Below are 21,512 nucleotides of genomic sequence, written 5' to 3'. Positions count from 1 at the left end.
CAATAACAAAGCTTTTAATGGGCTTCATAGGCCCATTGTTATTGTCCAACCCGTCTGGATTATTTGCATTGTATGACCCTTTTTAATAACCAAATAATTCCCGAGGGCTAGTGGCACAAGGTTCGAAACTCGGTGATAATGGATCCATTCCTCTGCCCTTCTTCACTATAACCATATGACCTTCTTTAGACCACTCTTTGAATTTTGTCTCCGGCAGCCAGTGGCTAAATTTCTCTACTTGGATATTCCCCACACCTAAGAATATTAACAACAATGAGTTTAATTTTTATACACCTACAATATAAAAAATATTTAATTATTCATAATAAATGAGATTAATAATCAAAAGTGTAGAGTTAAATTGTATTATAGTTATATGTAAATTATATTTAAGTTGTATTCTATTATAGTAATATTATTATTTTATTTGAAGGTTGTATGAAAGTTGAAAATTAGTTGTATAATATATGAATCGTTGTATGAAATTTTATATTTACATTTTAAATGCTATTTTTATTTACATAAAGTTGTTGATATGTATCAAAATTGTATTGAGAGGGGAAGTTTTGATTGAAAATTCAGAAAGGAAGAAGAACACACCACATACAAAATATATACAACTCATATATAAAATATATACAAAAGATATATTGTATAAAATTTATATAAAAATTATATTTAATTTGTATAATATTGTTGTTGTATTTAACTGGTAAGAATGATGTATAAAAGTTGTAGATAAGATGTAAATAAGTTATATAATGTATAATTCATTATATGAAATTTATTTTTAGTCTGTATGTTGTTGTACCATGTTGGAGTGCTTAGTGATTCGCAGTCAATTGTAGTTAAGGGAGTTAACTGTAGTGGTTAGTTGGTTGTTAAAGTTAGTTAATTACACTGTACATAGACAGATAGATGCCATATTGAAGTTAGAGTAGTTAGCTAAGTTAGTTGTGTATATACAACTACTTTGATGTATAATTTCATATGATTCTAGTAAGGTATTGCACTAATGATTAAAAAATTCAGTACCATTATCTGTTCGAATAATTTTTATAACTGCACTAAACTGAGTTTTTATCATAGCAAGAAAGATTTTCAAAACAATAAATACATCACTTTTGAACTGCAGCAAGTATATCCAAGTGAACCTAGACATATCATCAACAATAGTCTGGAAAAATTGCTTCTTCTTATGTGTAGGAATCTTTTAAGGATCCCAAACATCCATATGAATAAGCTCTCAGATAGACTGACTTCTAGATTGACTATTAGGAAAAGATATTCTGCTTTGCTTGGCATGAGGAAATATAGAACAATCACTATTTACATTGATATTACTCAATTTATTATATAAAGACTTCACATTCCTCATAGTGCTTATTGAAGCATGTCCTAGCCTCTTATACCATAAGATGTTATCTTCCTGATGTTGTGGTATAGCTACATTCATCACTGACAAGTTCATTCTCTTATTAAAAAAATTCTTAACACTGTACAGTCCTCCTCTTTCTCTATCAATCCCCCTCACCCTACCACTGTAAAGGTCCTGAAATATACATAAGTCAGAAAAAAGTGACAGAGCAAGAAAGGTCCTTTGTCAGTTTCAAATGTGGGACATAAAGTACATTGTGCACTCTCATATTCTCCGGGAACGATACAATTCTTTTATGTGTTGTAGTGGACTTCTCTCCATTAGGCAAGTTAACTTGTTCTTTACTTTATGATTTCAACTCAGTTTTACTTTGCAATGTATCTAAGCTAGCAGTAATTTGATGTGAAGCTCCTGAATCAATTATCGATTCTTTCCAATCTAGGTTTTCCATAAAGGAAGTGGTTATACCTGCCATGTTCACTTGTGGCTCTGTATTTCCTTTGTTCAACATATTGAATATTTGATCATATTGCTCCTTAGTGAAGAAGGGTCTGTCACTTGTGTTGCCACAGCTGGATTTATTATCCACTGGTGAAGCCTTCTTATTCAAATCTGAATTCCCAATCACATTGTTGGCCACAAACTTCTTTCTTCCTTTAAAGTCATGTGGGTAACCAACTAATTTGTAGCAATTCTCTTTCAAGTTCCCTTTCATATTGCAATATTATAGTGCATGTAAGTTTTTTTTCTTCCTTTGTACGGTTGCCCTCTTCCAACCTGCATTACCATTGGATCAACCTTTCCTATCAAAGTGAAACCCGACCTCTGACTTTCATCTTCAATTATCATTGCATAAGCTTGGTTCAAGGTAGGCTCTACAGTCTTCATTGCCATCTCGATTGCTCATAGGACTCACCGAGACTACTTAAGAATTGAAGTTACCTCTGTCTATGGAGATGCTCTATGTAATCCTTCAATTTTGGACAATCACATCCTGGTGAAGGCACCATGGCGTCATATTCAGTCCATAGTTCCTTCAATTTTGTAAAGTAAGTTGAGACAGAGTCTGTTCCTTGAGAAATAGTTGCAATTTCCCGATGTAATTGATTTATCCTTACTCTGTTCACCTTGTCAAACCTTTCACGCAAATCCTTCCAAACTAGATGCGCATTTGATGCATAGACGATGCCGCTAAGGAGATATGGTGACACTGTGTTCATTAGCCAGGAGAGCACAGTGGCATTGCATGTATTCCAATCCTAATGGAGTTCAGTTTTGAATGACTCTTTTTTACAAGTGCTAGTGACGAACCCTAATTTTCACTTAGCTTGCAACACAATTCACATCGATCGACGTCATAATCCATAGTTCTCAGATCCATTTAGCTTGACTAGAGTTAGAATTGAGCTAGGAGTATCAGAAGGATGCACAAATAAGGGATGAGTATGATCAATTTTTTCAATCGTCATTGTTGAATTTGAACTGATCTTCGAAAGGAGAAAAAGTAGTTGTAGGATTCTACAATTTCGCATAAATGTCCAGTCTCATACGCTCTGATACCATGTGAATTTACTGAATCTAGTTCAGCTCCAAACTTATTCCATGGAGGAATTAAGCTTGGGCAGTAACGGCAGTAGAAGAGAACGAACAAGGATGGTTGTGTAGTGAGAGAATGTTCGAGAAGATGAAAATAATTTCTTTAATTATGTAAAGTGCTTACAATGTATATATTTCCTTTCCAAAGAGATGCTGCAATCTCTTACCATCATTCATTGGTCCCTTCTCCACAGTTCATGATAGAGGGAGGTTGCAGAATCATGAAGAAGTGGACTATGAAGTGTATGAGAAAAAATACTATGATGGCACTCAAGTAGGATCAGAGGATGTTGATATTGTCACTGATGATACTCATGCAGAATTTGAGGGTGCTGACATTGTTGCATGTAAGCATTCTACTTCTATAGTAGAAGGAAGCCCTTCTTATTATACTTCTATACCTGAAGGCATTCCTGAATCAAATGCAAGTCAAGAAGATTCAGATGATGTTGTTTCTGATCATACAGAACCAGCCTTGAGAAAATCAGGAACTGCTAAAGCATCATTGTGGCTTCAAGACTATGTAGCTAACAAGAAGGCAAATGGGGCAACACTGCATACTTTAGCAAATTGTATCTCTTATGACAATGTGTCAGAGAAGTATAAGAGCTATTTGGCTAAGCAATCAGTTCTCACAGAACCTCAAATCTTCAAGGAAGCATCCCATGATGAGAAATGGATTGATGCAATGAAAATGAAGATCAAAGCACTAGAGGATAACAATACTTAGGAGGTGGTAGACCTACCAAAAAGGCGAGAATGCAATTGAATTTAAATGGGTTTATAAAATAAAGTACAAGCCAAACAGAGACGTGGAAAGGTACAAGGTTAGATTGGTTGCAAAAGGGTATAACCAAAATGAAGGATTGGATTACCATGAGAAATTTTCACCACTTGCCAAAATGGTGACGGTTAGAATACTGATTGCATTAGCAGTATCAAGAGGTTGGAATATGTATCAAATGAAAGTATATAATGCATTTTTGCAAAGAGATTTGTATGAAGAGGTGCATATGGACCTTCCTCTGGGATTCAGAAGACAAAGGGAGTTAAAGGTCTGCAAACTAAAGAAATCATTGTATGGGTTTAAACAAGCCTTAAAGTAATGGAATATAAAACTCACTGAGGCATTGATAGAATCAGGCTACAAGCAGAGCTTATATGATTACTCTATGTTCACCAAAAGAAAGGAAGATAGCTTTGTGGTAGTTTTGATATATGTGGATGATTTGTTGATCATAAGGGATGATGACAAGCTTATACAGGAGAAAAAGGATGTGCTACATCATAAGTTCAAAGTGAAAGATCTTGGAGAATTGAGGTACTTTTTAGGAATTAAAATTATGAGATCAAGTAAGGGAATCCTATTGATTCAAAGAAAATATGCATTGCAATTGGTGTCAGATTTAGGATTAGGAGAAACAAAACCAGCGGCAACACCTGTTGATTTGAATCAAAGATCTACTTCACAAGAGTATGATAAGCACACTGGTACAACATAGGATGAGGCTTTAGCTGATGCATCAGCTTACTAGAGACTCATTGGTAGGTTACTCTACTTAACAATAACTAGACCAGACATCAGCTATGTGGTGCAGACCCTAAGCCAATTCATGCAAGCACCCAAAAGATTTCATTGGGATGCAGTAGTTAGAGTAGTAAAATATATCAAAAAGGAATGGGAATACTCATGAGCAGTTTGCAGTCTGACAGCCTGACCTGTTATTGTGATGCTGATTGGGCAACATGCCCAAACACAAGAAGACCACTGGATTTCTAGTAAAGTCTGGAGAGTTTCTAATATCCTGGAAGTCAAACAAACAACAAACAATTTCAAGAAGTTCTGCTGAAGCAGAATATAGAAGTTTGCCAGCAGCCACAACAAAAGTAACTTGGATGTTAGGACTGTTTTCAGAGTTGAAAGTATCAGTCAAGCAACCTATGGATTTGTTTTGTTATAGCAAGGCTGCATTACAGATTGCAGCAAATCCCATATTCTACGAGAGGACTAAACATATAGAGATTGATTGTCACTTTGTAAGAGACAAGATCAAAGAAAGAAAGATAGTTACACACCACATTGGGACCAAAGATCAACAAGCTAATATGCTTACAAAAGGATTGGGAAAGGTGCAACATTGTTTTTACTTAGCAAGTTGGGAGTTATTAACATTTTACACCCTCCAGTTTAAGGGGGAGTATTGGAGTGCTTGGTGATTAGGAGTCATACACTTCATAGTCCACTTCTTCATGATTCTGCAACCTCCCTCTATCATGAACTGTGGAGAAGGGACCAATGAATGATGGTAAGAGATTGCAGCATCTCTTTGGAAAGGAAATATATACATTGTAAGCACTTTACATAATTAAAGAAATTATTTTCATCTTCTCGAACATTCTCTCACTACACAACCATCCTTGTTCGTTCTCTTCTACTGCCATTACTGTCGAAGCTCAATTCCTCCATGGAAGGAGTTTGGAGCTGAACTAGATTCAGTAACTTCACATACCATACATTATTCTTTTCTTACTCGATTTATAAAAGAAAGAAAAGGAGAGAATAAATTCCAAATCTACTCACGTGCACTAATTCATATTTGTTTAAATTGAAAAACTTGAATATTGATGGAAACTGAATGATTTGGATGGAGAAATTTCGAGTTTCATTTTTAAAGCATCATCGTCGAGTTTCTACTGTTGGTGCTACATCGACGGAGATGGAAAACAGATAGTGTACTTTGCGAGTTATGTACCGACAGGTGTTCCCAATTTTGAGTATCTTAAACTACATAAGGTGATTTTGTCGCTGAGAGCTGATTCCATTCTAGATGGATATATAACACTCCAAGTCCTTTATGTCTCCATTGATCCACATGTTAAAATTTATGTCAAATTCTAATGCTTAATTGAAGCTACATGTACCAAGAGAAGTGACTCGTGGGGTTATATCCAATTCGCAAATTTCCAAGTAGGCAACCTAAAATTGGGAGTAATTAACCAAGCGAAAACAAGGTAGAGTGTCGGTGGTGGGAATATGGAGTTGTCATGCAGCTTCGACAGAATCACGAGACATTTTACCGACCACTTTCGTTGACCATACAATCTAAAGTAAGGGAGTTTTGGATGGAGAGAGGTGGCAGAGAATAGGTCCCAAGAACGAATTGGCATTTCAATCATGCACGTTAGCAACAAACAAATTTAAACGAATTCTTTTCATCATAATGTGGCTCCATAGACTATGAAGTTTTCAAGGATGAATTATTGGTGCATCTCCCTATAACCCCAAATAGCATTTCTTGGAGATAGAGGCTTTATAGCACGTACGAGAAGAGCGCTGGATGAAGAAGCTAGAGATTTATGTATTTAGAGCCCAACAGAAAATTTAAAACGAGTGCAGAAAGGTAAAAACAGCAAAAGAGAAAAATGAAATCATAATGAAGCATCTTTGTTGTTACAGGTTTATACTTCATCTACCCGCGCATTAACATCATTACAAGGGCACTGTCTATGCGCTTAACAGGTTGAATATTGTCCTGTCCTGTGATTTTGAGCTGGGAAGATTGATTTTTCACCTGAATACCATATACCAAGAGTGATAAAACGAAGAAAACAGAATAAGCAGGTTGAAAAGATACGCCAAAGCGAATGATAGCAAAGCAAGTTATCAAACAGTTCAAGAACAAAACATAGGTCATCTTGGGACTAGCCCAACAAGAATCCCCATAAGTTGCATAATATTAGTGATCATTCGTCAACAGACAGCCTCACAAACATCAAACTACTTCATCAACATGTTCTCTTACAACCGTGATCATAAACGAATGAGAGGACACTCAAAGCGTCCAGTGCACATTCTGAACAGAAGGATGATAACCGTTAGAGTGGTCCAATTCCATGTTTTGTCGTCCACTCTGATGACCCATCCGTAGCTCACCACGGTACTGATTGTCAGCAGCCTGTGAAATTTGACCCAAACCCAAATCAGGCATCTCGTGCAAACTGCTGCTAGCTTCATTTCCTTTAAACTGCAGTGAAGGGCTTGAGAAGTGATTGGTAGGTGCAGCATGGGAATCGGAAGGTTGAATGGGGGTGTGTACCCCATCAATGTTAGCCCCAAGACTTGAGGGTGGATTCGTTGATCCCCAGGACCGATTTGACAGAAGAGAGAGAGCACCGGTACTGGAGTCTGAGACTCCAGAGAAACATTCCCCTGAAGGAACACCAGGACCGGGATAATTGGTCCTGGTGGCTGAACCTTGCAGAACAAACTCAGATGTAGCGTTTTCAGAATTATTCAGCCAAGGACGCTGAAGAAATTTCCCTGATGCAGTAGATTGATGATCCCATCCTTGTTCAGATGCTCTAGTTGGCCACGAACTCTCGTTGACATGTGGGTGTGAGCTGAAGTCTAACAGAAAGCTTCCAGATTTGCTGCTATTATTTTCTATCAGTTCAAATCAAAATAACCAGAGTCAGCATAATGTTCTTTCCTTTTTATAAAAGGAAAAGAGAAGAGCATAAATTTTCAAGTATTAATGCAAACAAAGAGAGAATGGAAAGGAATTCTATCAAACCAAAAATTGATGAAGAAAGGCTCCCGTAATGTGTAGAGAAAAGAGATCCAGATGGAGGCTTCCTGCGGCGCTCATTATGGCATGCCAAGCGCCTGCGGCAACTTCTTTTTCCTTGGTCAAATTCTGTCAATTGATGGAACCTGGAACCAAAGTACCAGGAAGCTATTAAGTCTATGTAACAAGGCAGCTATCGACTGGCCATAAGTGATCTGAGAAGATGAGCTTGTTGACCTCATATAAGACAATTTGGCTAGCCATTTTTCTAACCATTACATGCGAAATGTTTTGTCATAGATACAAACCAACACAAAACATTCATGGTATCTTTGAGTATTATTGAACTATATACACAAATATTTGTACAAGACTGACATATATAAATCAGAAGCATTCTATCTGTGTTCGAGTGGCTACTAATGATTGTGCAATGCACACATTCTTACTCAAAACTTCCCCGAGTTTCACACATTAGATTTCCTTCTTGTCATCAAGACCAAAGTTTGGCTCGTATAATGAGTTGATGGGATTTATTAACTACTAAGCTTTCTAGATAAATAGTTGCATAGCTCTGAAACTTCATGATTAATATTTATTGTAAGTAAATATCTACCAGTAAATAATAGGAGAGATGCTAGCAGTAGGGACTGAAGGTTTGGTTTGAGACAATAGCCAATGGAAAATGATTACTTCCGCAGTAATTAAACACCATATCGATATCTTGCTCACCATATTTGCAAATAAACATTCAGCTACCATATAAATGATGAACCCAAAAAAGAAGACCTCCGCGAGGTTCAGTTTGGATGAAGAGAGAAGCAATGTATAATGTTAGGCACCACAGAGGGACTCTTTTTATGCCATGGCAAAAAGGTAATATATTGGTATCCTGCTCTCGGTGGTTTTTAATCACTTTGTTGTTCGATGCACTTCATTCTTGTGTTTAAGTCAATATCTTGTTTAAGCTTGAACATGTGAATGGATTTTAACTGGAACGAAAATAAGGATTCAACAACTTCCCTAGTATATTACACATAATGATCTTAACAACCATAGAAATGGAATGAGGAATTCAACAGAAGCAAAGCATTAAAGAACACCCAGGGGAAATAACATAACTTAAAAACAAAAAACATGTTGGGTAAACCAGCGAGAGGATCAGAATCAATAGTCAACTCTTACAATAACAAAAAGAAAAATAAGATTAAGAGTATACTCTCAAATACCGTAGTTTAAATAGTTGTACTATGTTATATTGCTTTAAATTATTACATCTAACCAACACTTTCATGTACAAAGTTGGTTGTCTAAGATGTTTCCTCTAGGAGGTTGAAGCATGAGGGCATAAGATTTAAAAAGAAATAAAACATCATCCAATGCAAAAGTATGTCCAGTACTTTAATTCCATAATCTTGGCAATTGATCCATCCTACGCATCAACAACATAACTGAATTAAATAATCCGCTAAGCTAGCAGGCATGATAAAACAGCAACTAATATCAAAAAGCAAAGCTGCTTCCAACAATGTGCAAAATGGTGGAAAATTGGATCCACGAAAGGTAGTGTCATTACGCAAATGTTGTAGGCAGACTTCTAATATCATCTTAAATGTCCCACACTTCACATAAACACCAAAGTCTATGTTGCTCGGACTCTCCGGAAATGTCACCAGATGCATGCCGGATCCTCCAAATGTAGTGCATTTTTGGAGGATCCGACACGGGTGCGACATCATTTTGGAGAGTCCACGCAACATAGACCAAAGTAGTACCTCAATATAAATGAAGGCCCCTCTTTAACTTACTAAAGAGTGTGAATTGATCCAGCCATGTATGAAAACAAGCACACATCACTTAACGAACTGCCTTTGTACGCCAAAAGAAGCAGAAAAGTGCCAAGAAAGCCTACAAACTAGACTCCGAACAATACTATAAGCAAGAAGCTGTTAATACATAATTGCAAAATCCAATGTCATATTTAAGCATATATCGAATTAATTGGTCGCCAAATTGTTCTTGGATTTAGGAGATAAGGAAAAACAGCAGAACTAGCCCAAACAATAACTAGCCAATTCAGACAAAATTATTAATAGACAATAGCAAGAACAAAATCCTTACAGCAAACAATCAACACAAATTTAAAAAATCCACAAGAGTCAACTCTCTCCACCAAACCAGTATATAAACAACTATACGCACAAGGACCACTAGTCCATAAGTCCAACAATACGAAAAGAAAATCTCCAGCATAATTTGTTTAAAGAGTTTAACTTATATACATGTAAAGAAGTCACCTTAACTTTCTAATTTTAGTAGGTAACCTGTTTTATTTAATGGATATTACCTGTAGATATCTTTTTGTGTGAAATTTCTCTACTCTGTCAGGTATATATAGGTTAAACTCTTGTATAAAAAGTGAGCTTCACACACCTGTTGTGCATGTTTCTTATTGACACAGCCATATAACTAGTGCAAAAACACTTAAAACTTAATTAGAGTAATATGGAAAATTAAGCTGACCTGCTACATTGTTGACAAAACCTCTGTTCAAGACCAGCAACAATAACAGTAGGAGACTTAGAGTGCATACCACAAACTTTATGCCTCGAATAATAAGCCTTAGCATCACTCAGATCTACCTGACAACCTTCAACTTGACACCTAGGTGGCTGACCACCCTGTACCAATCCACCCCTCCCCCTCTTGGACGCCGGCGGCAAGTTTCCGTCTCCGGTCACCGGCGATGACCCACCACCCACATTTTCAAAGTAGATTTTCTTGCCAAACTTCAAACCATTGAGAGAGTCGGAAGAACTTGAATTACTACCAGAAGAAGAAACTGAACCCAGTTCCATTACCGAATTCCACTGCCCATTCATTCCACAGCTTTATGGGGTCAAATCATTATAAAAGGTAGCATTCCCATGAACATAGCCACAGTGTCATGTATACATTTTTATACATATACTTAGAGAAACAGATATTTTGAAAAAGGTCACCTTTTCTTTTGCACTTTTTCTTGTTTTATCACTCCTACTAGTATTTCTTTATTCCCTCCGTTGCATAAAATACAGAGGTTGTTTGACTGGATGCCAAGTTAAAAAGAAAAAACAGACTTTGGAATTTATGATTTAAAATAACATATACACATTTTGTGGTTATAATGTTTTTTTAAAGATACAATAAGATGTTTAAAACGTTAAACTATTTTTAGATATAAATTGGTTGTTTTTTGGACAAATAATGAAAAGAGTCCAATAAATTGTGATAAAAAGTATTAATTCCGTTCACTTTTACTTGTCAACCGTTGACTTTGCACGACTCTTAAGAAATTATTTATAAAATACATAGTTTATCATGATACTCATATTAATTGGTGTATAATCTTAATGGATTTGAAAAATAATTTGGAATGAGTAATTAGTGCTAAATACAAAACATGAATTATTTTTCTTTTGATATGCGAAAAGTGATAAGTAAAAATAAAAATTTACTTTTCCGTTTCAGTTTATTTTCTTATTAATCTATTCAAAAAAATAATAATACAAGTGTAATTTAAAATAATTATTTTATTCTTAAGGTAAAGTTTTTATAGTTACACAAGTTTAGAACAAAAAGTTTCAAATGTCCTAAAGTTACATAAATATAAATTCATAAATTTTATGTGTTTAATTTTGTAGTGTGTCAAATTATATGATATAAATTGAGAGTGGAGGGATTATCTCGATAAGGGTAATGTTAAATTTTGTGCATTCTTTCGAGTATATAGAGGTGAAATGAAGATATTTTATCTTGGTTTAGGGGATTGTGAAAAGGTAGAGGAGACCTGACAATGGGCCATGATGCCAGCTTGGGAACCCCATCTGCTGTGAAATAATGGAGGTGAGAAAAGAGAAGAGCTCTTTCTTTGCCTTTGGTTTTTGGGGCCTTTTGAGTACTTTTTAGAGAGTTCCCAGCAGCTTTACAACTGTTGCTGCTTTTGGGGTCACTATCTCCCAACTGCCATCTTATAACCACAATTTTCTAATTTTAGCTTCCCCCCTTCGTATATATATATATAAGTATCTACAAATGCAATCATACAAAAATACAGTTACTATAGAGTTGATAAGTACCTGAAAATTATACTTTCCGAAAGAATAGTTTGGGCAAGTAAATGAAAAACTGTTAAATTTTATATGTTAGACCAAAATATCTCGAGTACAATAGCGCATGATTTGAAACTAGTTGGATAATCAGTTTGCCCACTCAATTTGAACTAGACCAAAACCCTTGGTCGTGTAAGTTACTGGCACCGTCCATAATAAGTAATCATTTTATTTTTGGCACACTCATTAAAAAAATATGAATTCCTAGAGAAAAATATATATATTTCACTAAATTAACTTTAATTAATTGTTACATTGACACATGAGAATATGTAAATAAGAAAAAAATTTGAAAAAATAAAATTAGCTCCTTCTTGATTATGTAAATGGACACTTATTTTGGACCAAAATAAAAAGGTAAAATGGTCACTTATTATGGACCGGAAGGAATATAAATTAACTTATACTAATGTTACTCCCTCCGTTTCAACACGGAGTTTAAGAAAAAAAACTTTTAAAACTTGTGATATTAAAAGCTTACGGAATAAAAATTTTGTTGGGACCATAACATTTGTGTGGTTATAAAAGCTTCTCGTTAAAGGTAAAATAGGTAAAATAAAGAGTTTAAAATTGAATTATTCCCAATTGTAAAAATGTGTCATTCTTTATGGAACGGACTAATAAAAAAAGTGTGTCATCTAAATTGAAACAGAAAGAGTATACAAGTATAGGAATTTCGTACACTTTGTTGCTATTATTCTTTTTTTATGAAAAACTTGGGATGATTCGGCTTCATAAAGTTAATTTGAATAAGTTTTAGTTTTAGGTGTCCAAAAAAAGGTCGCGCCTTAAGAGAGTGTGATTTAAGTAATCTATCATAATGCAAGTATCAATAGCGGATTTCACTGCTAAAATATATAACTTATAAGTTACATAAAGATAAATTTACTATTTCTTTTAAGGCTCCCACTCATTGTTTTATACATGAGGATTAGAAAAAATATATTTCAAAGACAACATGAGAAAATATTATATTAGACTAATTCTTAGACTAGAAAAACTATAAATTTTTTGAAAAGGTATTGATCAATAAAGACATTTTTCTCTTAACAATAAATGGATCATGTTCTTTTAATCAAGATAAAAACTAAGGCACTTATTCGAAAACAGATTTTATTCATAATTTTTCATCCAGATATATGAATGTATGAGCATGTATTTATACTATTGCATATTGCCTTAGGGGTCATTTGGTAGAGTCTATATGAATAATATTGAATAAGGTGTATTAGTAATGCTGGTATTAGTTATGATTGCATTAGTTATGCTGACATTAGTTACGGCGACATATTTCTTATCTATTATTTGGTGTGATGTATTAAAGCATTGCAAAATTTCTAAAAGAATTGTTTGTTTATAAAACTACCCTCATAACCAGTCCATCACTTTATCTTTTTAAAAGAAACATATGTTGAAGAATGTTTTTATATGAAAAAGGTTTTAAAAAATTATTTGATTTGTCCACCTATATTGTAGTATAGAACTTAATATTTATTTATAAAAAAAAAAATATGCTAAGTATTTATTTATTTACTAGGGATGTAATTTTATTTCTCGCTTTCTTAGATTATTTCAAAATTGCATTAATATAATAACATATTTTAATCAAGCTTAAATTTTGAAAGACCATTTTGTCTTTAACTAAGTTAACGCATGCATTAAATCTATTGCATTGTTAATACCATGATTTCTTATGCATTAGTTATACATAGGATAATACTAAATATGGTGTATAACTAATGCATATGTTCAAAAAGTGTACCAAACAAAGTATTACTAATTCATAAAGCTAGTGCATTCATTATTTTACCTAGTGCATCCTACCAAACGACCCTTAATGTTCTGATCAAACACTCAATTCTTTTACTCCCTCCATTTCAATTTAGATGAGGCAGTTTGACTCGACACGGAATTTAAAAAAAAAAAAAACTTTTGAAACTTGTAGTCTTAAAAGCTTAAGGGGTAAAAATTTTGTGGGACCATGACATTTTTGTGGTTACAGAAGCTTCTCATTAAGGATAAAATGAAGAGTTTAAAGTTGAATTGTTTTCAAATTTAGAAATGTGTCATTTACACCTCCAGTATTCTAAAAATAGATTTTAAATTTTACTTATCACTTTTAGCATATCAAGAGAAGATAATTTTTTTTTTCATGTTATACCCATAATATTAATTACTCATTTCAAATTATTTTCTCAAATTTATTAAAAATATGTATCAATTAATAAGGGTATCATGGTAGATTATTCACTTATTTATTATTTTTTTAAGGGGCATGAAAAGTTAATAGTGAATAAATAAAAGTAAAGAGAGAGAATATTTTGGAACAGATCAAAAAAAAAAAAGTATTTCGTCTAATTTGAAATGGAGGTGGTATATAATTACAATCTCCATAAAAATTTAAGTAGGGGCCCTTTTGTTTTCTTTCATTTATTCCATCTAACACCGTCTGACTTGATGTGAACGTTGTTGCAGCTGGCACTTAGCTTGTTTGTATAACTCAAACACTTCTCTTCCCAATTGCCCCCTAAAGTTTTAAAGTATTAGAATGAGTCTCAAAAGCCTGAGTTTTTTTACTGCATGTACTGAACCTATGTTTAATTTACTTCAGGCAAGCTAATATATCATACATTATTCTTGGCGTTAAACTCAGTTTTGGTAAGTTGTTGTACTTTTCCTTTTAGCTGCAGTAAAAGAGAAAAGAAAAGGAAGGGAATAAGTTTTCAAGGGCAAAAAATTACTCGTACAACGCAGAAGAAAAAGAAAACAAAATTCCTAAACCTCAAAAGATGGAAGAGAAGACTGAATGCTGGAAAAAGCATGTGTTTATGGAGTGAAACTGTGAAAGTGTGAAACATCCGTACTGATTTCATTACGGCCCGTTTTGTCATAGATTTTGTCAAAATATATTTAGTTTTTTTTGGAAAAATACATATTTGTTTATAAATTTTATCCATATTTTGTCAAATTCCCAAAATTCAAAACCAGCTCAAGAGCTATTTTTGGCCCAAAATATTACTATTACATATTTTAAAAATTGGTTCAATTTTTATTTTATTTTATAAAAGAACTCACCATTTATTATTTTGTAACAATGCTGTTTCGTTTTCTTGGTCATCTGATAGTCTATTACGTAGTTCATTATAAAATGATAATTTTGTACCAAATTTATTTATATTACTATGGTTTGCGATAATATAATAAATATTATTGATTAATGTATTATTGGATATTTGTGATAGTTTTTAGAACTTGTGAGTATAGATTTTTTTTTTTTTTTTTTAAATGAAATATATTTTGAAAACGTGACATTGATAGTTTTTAAAGTGCTTTTTCTGGGAAATTGATGCTGAAAACCGTGTCCGTCTGTCCATGTCTCCAAAGCACACGTCATCTCTTTGTTCATTAATGCCCTTTTAGATACTAAACTAATATGGTTGAACATGATTTTCAATGTTTTTTATTTTCAAACACAGTCATCTCTAGATTTGTGTCGATCGGACAGACCTACTAAAAGTGCTTCTTATTTAAAAACAATATTTTTTATTCCGGTAAATCGCGACATCTAGTTAAGGCTAGAATAATCTCTATCGCTTTCCGGTACTATTCCCAAATCTTAATATAGGAACTCTTTTTTTGTTTTAATTTTTCTTTTTTTCTTCGTATATGCAATTCAGAAAATTGGTGTGTTTACCCGAAAAACGGATGAAGTTGAATAAGGGATTTTAGGGGCTTCTTTAAGTGTAGGTTGCTTGCAAGACTTTCGATAGCTGGCTCGGCCGAACGGAATCACCGATCTAGATAGAAGGGTCGTTCACTCCCTATTCTTTGAGAGGTTGCTTGCGACGGTAGCATTAGCTAGGCAATCAAGGCAGGTCGAACAGAGTCAGTCCTAGGGTGAAGATCATCGGATGGAAAAATGGATTGAGCTGGCTAATTACTTGATGACCCGGTGGAGAATGGGAACAGAGAGTCGCTCCCATAAACGAATGAATGGGACTCCTGGTCCTGATCGAACCAGAGATTCCGACAACCCGGGGAATCGGCAGAAAGAGATGGGTCGGATACTGGAATCTGCCCAAAAGTCCCGACTTTTTTGAGGCCAACTCCTCGAACTGCTGGGTGCGGCATATTCATGAACTGGCAAAGTGAACTCTCAATTTGATCAGGAGAGCCTAGAGAGCTCTCTATCTTTCCCCAAATTCCGACTAGCGCGGTTCTTTTTCTCGACCAATTTGAATTCCATTTCATTTTTTATTTTAAGTGTTGTAGAGTAGTAAGTAGCTAGGCGGATTTCAGCGCATGCTGCATTGAGAATCTCCAAAGAAATTAGAAGCGCCTATGATAGCGTATGATTATTCCCATTTGTGACCGACGGTTGCTTGCAAGAGGTGGCGATCGGCAGTGTTCCAAAGCGCCATAACGACGTGCGTTAGAGCCTTATGGCAAACGATCCCCAGCACCTGTAGTTATGGGGATCGCCTTCGGCTTGCTATACTCTTTCCCTAACGCATGCTGGTTACCATAAAGACACCGAGGGATATCGCATGCGCTAGTTTCGGGGATGTTGTTTACACTACTATTGGTAACAACTCAAAGTGCCGGAACGACTCTAGTGGTGCAAGCGAAGGTTTCAGTCTTGTCGAGCGAAGCAACCACTAGTCGCCCTTAGTGCTCCAAAACACCCTTTCGCTTGCGTGAGCAACGGCCCCTAGCGCCCAGAGCAAGCGCCTTTAGTGTTCCCGACCGCCTATCTTTCGGCCTTAGCGTTCCAAACAACCAGTAGTGTGACCGATCTGTGTTCAAAACAACCGATGACGCTAGCGACGACTCGTGGGGCCCCCTAACGCCGAACAAAAAGGACTAGTGCTATAACGACTAGTGGTGTTACGGAACAACTACCCGACGAGTGGTAATAAGGACAGCGTAAGTAGGTTTGACAGTAGCGTTAGGACTACTGGTTCTCGTAGTTGTATTGCCCTAACGCAAGACGCATGCGCTATACCGTCGAGTATTGCTTGCGAAGCAACCGCAACTCGTTGTAGGTCCTCTCCAACCATTACAGTCGAGTAGCTTTCACTCCTTCGCTTGAAATGTACGGTTGGTTTACCTAACGCATGGCTTCCCCAACGCCAATAGTCGCATAAGTTCTCCTAGGCCATAACCCATGCGTTGAAAGAAACCGCATGATGCATTCCGGAGTTGCCGTAGTTTCGTTACCGCCTTGTCATCTTGGGTTGGGAAGGATACGACAGGCTCAATTCAAGGACACTCAATTTCAAGCTCAATTTCAGGCTTTCGAAGCTCTGACGCTTTCTGTCACATTTGTTCTCTCTTTTGTTTATCTTTCATTTTCACTTTCTTTTTATAGAATGTAGTGCCCAACAGTTTAAAGGAAGGGGTGAAGTCTCGGGATCCGCTTTAGTCGAGTTGTTAGATGTCTCTCTCCGGAGTCGCTCCTCTATTTTTCGTGAAAGCATACGAGTCGTTATGTTAAGCATCTAATCCTAGTCTTTATGTTATCTGTGTTAGAGGAGTTAGATATCCCTCATGTTGAACAGTCTGACATCAAGTTGTTAGGACCTTAGTCGCTATGCGAACACTTAACACAAGACTGAAAGCGTTAGTGGTTTATGAATCAGTCATCAAGGATCGTAGCCAAACGGTGACCGGCTACGTAAGCACTTTGGGCGCAGGTTTACTTGACAAATTATCATAAAGACATCACTCTGCTATATATATAAGAAAATTGGATTCTAAAAAAAGATTCAATTAATTAGAAGCATTCGCAGTTTTCAGTTCGTTTGTCATCATCTAAAAGGAAAATCATTTTCCATGTTAGACCGTGCTTGAGGGCCGTGTGTAGGGTTTGGCTTGGGAAAAACCCGTGGATGAGCGAGAATATACGAATATTTTTGTTAGATGGTTTCCCCTTACAGTCTTTTTTGTTAAAATGAATAATGCGGATGGGTGTCTGCTTTCTTTGAGAATTTGGATTGTACAACCAAGAATGTGGCTGAATTCTGGGCCATCTACCGTGGCCTTATGTTGGCATGGGATTTGGGTTACAAGCAGGTCATTCTTGAAACTGATTTTGAATATTGTTTGCATGTTGTGATTCATTTGATTTCCTCTAATCACCCTCAAGCACAACTGATCCAAGCTTGCTGGAATCTTGTTCAAAGGGATTGGCAGTGCTTTCGTAAGCATACTCTTTGAGAAGAGAGAAGGTAAGATCGCGGCCGACTGGTTGGCATCTGAAGCTCTGAAGCAGCCGCCAGGTTATCAATAGCTTTTGACATGTCTGCCTGGACATAAGATACCTAAAGAAGAATAAAGAAAAGGAAAACATTATTGTAAATGGCACGAGAAATGGACTCACTCTACAAATAATTGTGTAAATTTCAGGAATCTGATTCAAGATTACCTTGACAAAGGTTTGTTCCGGATAGCAGACCGACCAATGGGAATCGAGACATCCACGTTTGCGGGAGCAGTAGAGACCAATATGATGTCTGCTGACCTAAGGAAGTTGTCTGACCCACAGAAAGAGTTGGAGGCAGCTGAGCACATCCCACAAGAGTCAAGCCCAGAAAGCGTGGCAAGTCATTCGCCAAGGCCATTACCAACAACAGGATTATGTTCGAGATGTCAACTTGAAATCTCGATGAATCGAGGAGAAAAGCATCTACCCTTTCGAAAAAGGATGGAATGGCGACCTGTGGTAAGAGAGCCTTTAGCACAAGAGCGAAGGATGCCGACTGATTCAATTGCCCTATCTACTCAATTGATTGAATATAGTTGCGTGAAGCAGCATAAGTGCTAACCTGATCTAAGGAAGGAGGGGGAACGCGAAAGCAAGGCTATTCCGGGGCGTCAAGCGTTTGTAGGCCTATCAGCCATGAAGTATGCATAAGCGGGAATAGGCTAAAAGGACGGTTATAAGGCATCTAGAGGGCCTGTTTTCGGCTGGTCATAACCAGAACTCTTAGGTTAGGGGTCCGCCCTTAGCCCAGTACTTAATAAAGGGAGGCAAGGCGAACTTCTTCTACGTCGAATTCACGAAAATAATCATATGAGAAATCGTCTGATGAAGAGTTCCCTAGCTAGATGATTTTCCACGTGGAATGAATTATGAAAATAGTATGGCAGAATGGTATGATTATACGACTAGAGAACAGATAACCAGGAAAGAAAGGGAGAACCGACCAGGGCCTTGCCCTTACTTTAGCTTTAGGAAGAAATCCAGACTTTGGAGCTCAACTTAGGGATCAGATATCGATATCGGAAGATCAGGCCCATCACTTCTTCTTGACTTCGATGATTTGCCTGCAGGAGGATCATCGAATGTTGGAGAAAGAGATAGAAAGCTGACTAAAGTAGGGGGTAAAGGGGCTGTGTATATATATTCCAATCGGGGTGATAGCTCGACTCGACAAATGGGAGAAAGATCAAATCACGCGGGAGAGAGGGTCCCACCCATCATCTAGATTCAAAGTCAAGGTCTTGTTCGGATATTGATCGTAGCAAGCGTTACTTCCTTCATTGGATGGATTCAGGCTTACTTGTCTCGCTCTCATATTGGAAGGCTAGGTTTGGAACCCTCTAGGAACTGAATCGCTAGAAAGATCTCTTCTTTCGTTTAAACCACGTGGACCCTAAACCAAAGCTTTGATCGCTGTGCTTCCCCCTTATTGTTAGTCCTCTTACCATACACCACTTCGAATGCTTACTTCCCCCCTTACTTAACATAGGCCGATTCACATCCTTTTTATAGGCAAACTCAGCAGTTGGAAGAACTTATCCCCCTTGCTCGGTCTCCCTTGCACTAAGCTCTTCAGCAAGTCTTCCAGTAAACCGACGACTGGAGTCTGGCCGTCCTGAGTGATAAGCACTACTAAACCTCAGTTCAGTGCCTAATTTCTTCCATAGCACCCTCTATTAGAGGGCAGACTGCTGTCTTGATCGGGCGTAATGCTCCCCCTTCGTCATAAGGCGTGCTTTCTCACCACCTAATGATGATCAAATCACGATCATGGGGTTGCCCGGTTCTAATTACATATGCAGAATAGAATGGAAATCAAGACCCCGAAGCTTCTTTAGTTCCAGATGATGCGGATCCAATATCATCTCCTGAGCTATACCTATAACTTATGCAAATTTTGATTTTCCCGAACTTAGTTAATAAATAAGGCGAGATGGAGACCCTGATTTGGACCCTCGTGATCGAGCTTATGATTGTAAAGAACGCGGAGCCATAGTCAAACGATCCAAACCAGGTTAAGAGCGCCGAAGCTTATCCACCTGAAGCACTCACTTCAACTCCTGTCCTGCAGTGGAAGCTGTAGCCGAAAGCTTCACTGTGGAGGCTGGCGGTCAGATGGAGCTGATTAGATCCACAGCCGAGATGGGGCCATCCCTGGAGTCAAAGAGTTATCACCCGCTGTATCATTGACGTGGACGAGGCTTCCTCGCATCATACCGTCGTTTCATCGAAAGATGATTCGACGTCGTGATGCAAAGGCTGACCGGTTCTGCTTTATCTCTCATGGTTTTCGATATCGCGGGTAGTCCACTTATATCGTAAGATAAGTATGGCTACCTTCGAGTCGATCTTTGAGAGATGTAGCTCCCACTACGGTGTTCAGTCTATTTGTAGTGAATTAACTACACCTTTTTATCACCTACAAAAGACATATCTCCCGTGGATCTCGGAGATCCCTCTTTCTCGGGGTATTTCCTGGGTCAAGTATTCCGCTCGTTTGCTGTCAGGAATTCAGTAGAGTGGCCTTGAAAGAAGCAAGCCTACTCTTCTTCATGTGTAATGCTTTCTTTAAGGATATCTTTCTTTTCGTAAGCCCACAAGGGATTTCATCAGGGTAAATTCCAATCTAACTATTAAATAAATAATTACGACTAATCGTAAGAGGAACTATTCTATATGTAATCTTCAGAATAGAGCTCTGATACCACTCTAATGAAAGCAAAAATCCCGAGAAAACGTATCTAGAAGAGCTTGAGGATTTTAAGTTACCTTTAGGGCTAGTTAGGTAAAACCTTATATACGCAATTATCAGATCGATCTTTGAAGGACACGATGGAACTTTCCTCCTTGACTTTAATTTAGGAATATTTTCATCCGGGATTGGAACGACCTATGTTGTAACGGAGGAGAGAAGGTGAACCAGCTCCCTTTGGTCGCCTCTCCTGTCTGGTCGAGTAGCTTTCGCTCCTTCCTACTTACTTTATTATAATATAAGCTTAAGCTGCCACGTGGCCTATTAGGAGCTTTTTAGTCATAGTGGGAGCTTTCGGAAACCACTTAGCAGGTCTTCATCATAGGAAGAGGGAAGAACAAGGGAGAAGATCTTATTTAAAAGAAGATGATTCCAAAAGAAAGTCAAAACGGGGAATAGGATGCCTTAAAGGTAAATAAGAAAGATCCTAAATAAAAAAGAAAATACCTGCCTTTCTAATGAGATGTGATCTGTCTAGGGCTAGCTGAACTAAGCCTCATCAGAGGAGGAAAGATTTGCTGCTTTCATACTTCTTCTTCCTGCTACGCCCTTGCTTTCCCACCGCTCCGTGGGGGGCCTTTTCTTCTCACTTGAAAGATGCGATTTGAAAGAAGAGAAGAGGTTCTATCAGTTAATCACCATCCCTTCCTCTAATGAATTAGATCCCATCTGCTAACTATAACTCAACTCCGAGGGAATAATGAAAAGCAAAAAAATCCTCTACTCGAAAGTCGTTGCTGATCTGATCTTTTCTTTCCTGGGCGTGGGCGAGATAAAGTCTTCTTAGTCTTCCGCTTTTTCG

General features: G+C 37.0%; 1 protein-coding gene across 1 annotated transcript; it reads right to left on the bottom strand.

Moving 5' to 3' along the window:
• Positions 1-6,570: 6,570 nt before the first annotated feature.
• LOC107809759 (squamosa promoter-binding-like protein 9) lies at positions 6,571-10,621 on the bottom strand. Its single transcript, XM_016634436.2, has 3 exons — positions 10,066-10,621; positions 7,549-7,688; positions 6,571-7,418 (listed from the first exon to the last, which is right to left on the bottom strand). The coding sequence occupies exons 1-3, from the start codon at positions 10,422-10,424 to the stop codon at positions 6,808-6,810; spliced, it is 1,110 nt and encodes a 369-aa protein (XP_016489922.1). The 5' UTR covers positions 10,425-10,621; the 3' UTR covers positions 6,571-6,807.
• Positions 10,622-21,512: the final 10,891 nt, after the last annotated feature.

This window comes from Nicotiana tabacum, chromosome 15 (genome assembly GCF_000715075.1).
Source record: "Nicotiana tabacum cultivar K326 chromosome 15, ASM71507v2, whole genome shotgun sequence".
NCBI classification, from domain to species: Eukaryota; Viridiplantae; Streptophyta; class Magnoliopsida; order Solanales; family Solanaceae; genus Nicotiana; species Nicotiana tabacum.
This window is presented reverse-complemented; position numbering and strand designations above follow the sequence as displayed.

Excerpts from the sequence above, each read along its gene's own strand:
- LOC107809759 (XM_016634436.2), bottom strand. The coding sequence starts at position 10,424 with ATGAATGGGCAGTGGAATTCGGTAATGGAACTGGGTTCAGTTTCTTCT. Across the intron at positions 7,689-10,065 it reads TTTTGTCAACAATGTAGCAG|GTTCCATCAATTGACAGAAT; the intron begins GTCAGCTTAATT and ends CTTTGGTTCCAG. Across the intron at positions 7,419-7,548 it reads CCTTTCTTCATCAATTTTTG|AAAATAATAGCAGCAAATCT; the intron begins GTTTGATAGAAT and ends TTGAACTGATAG.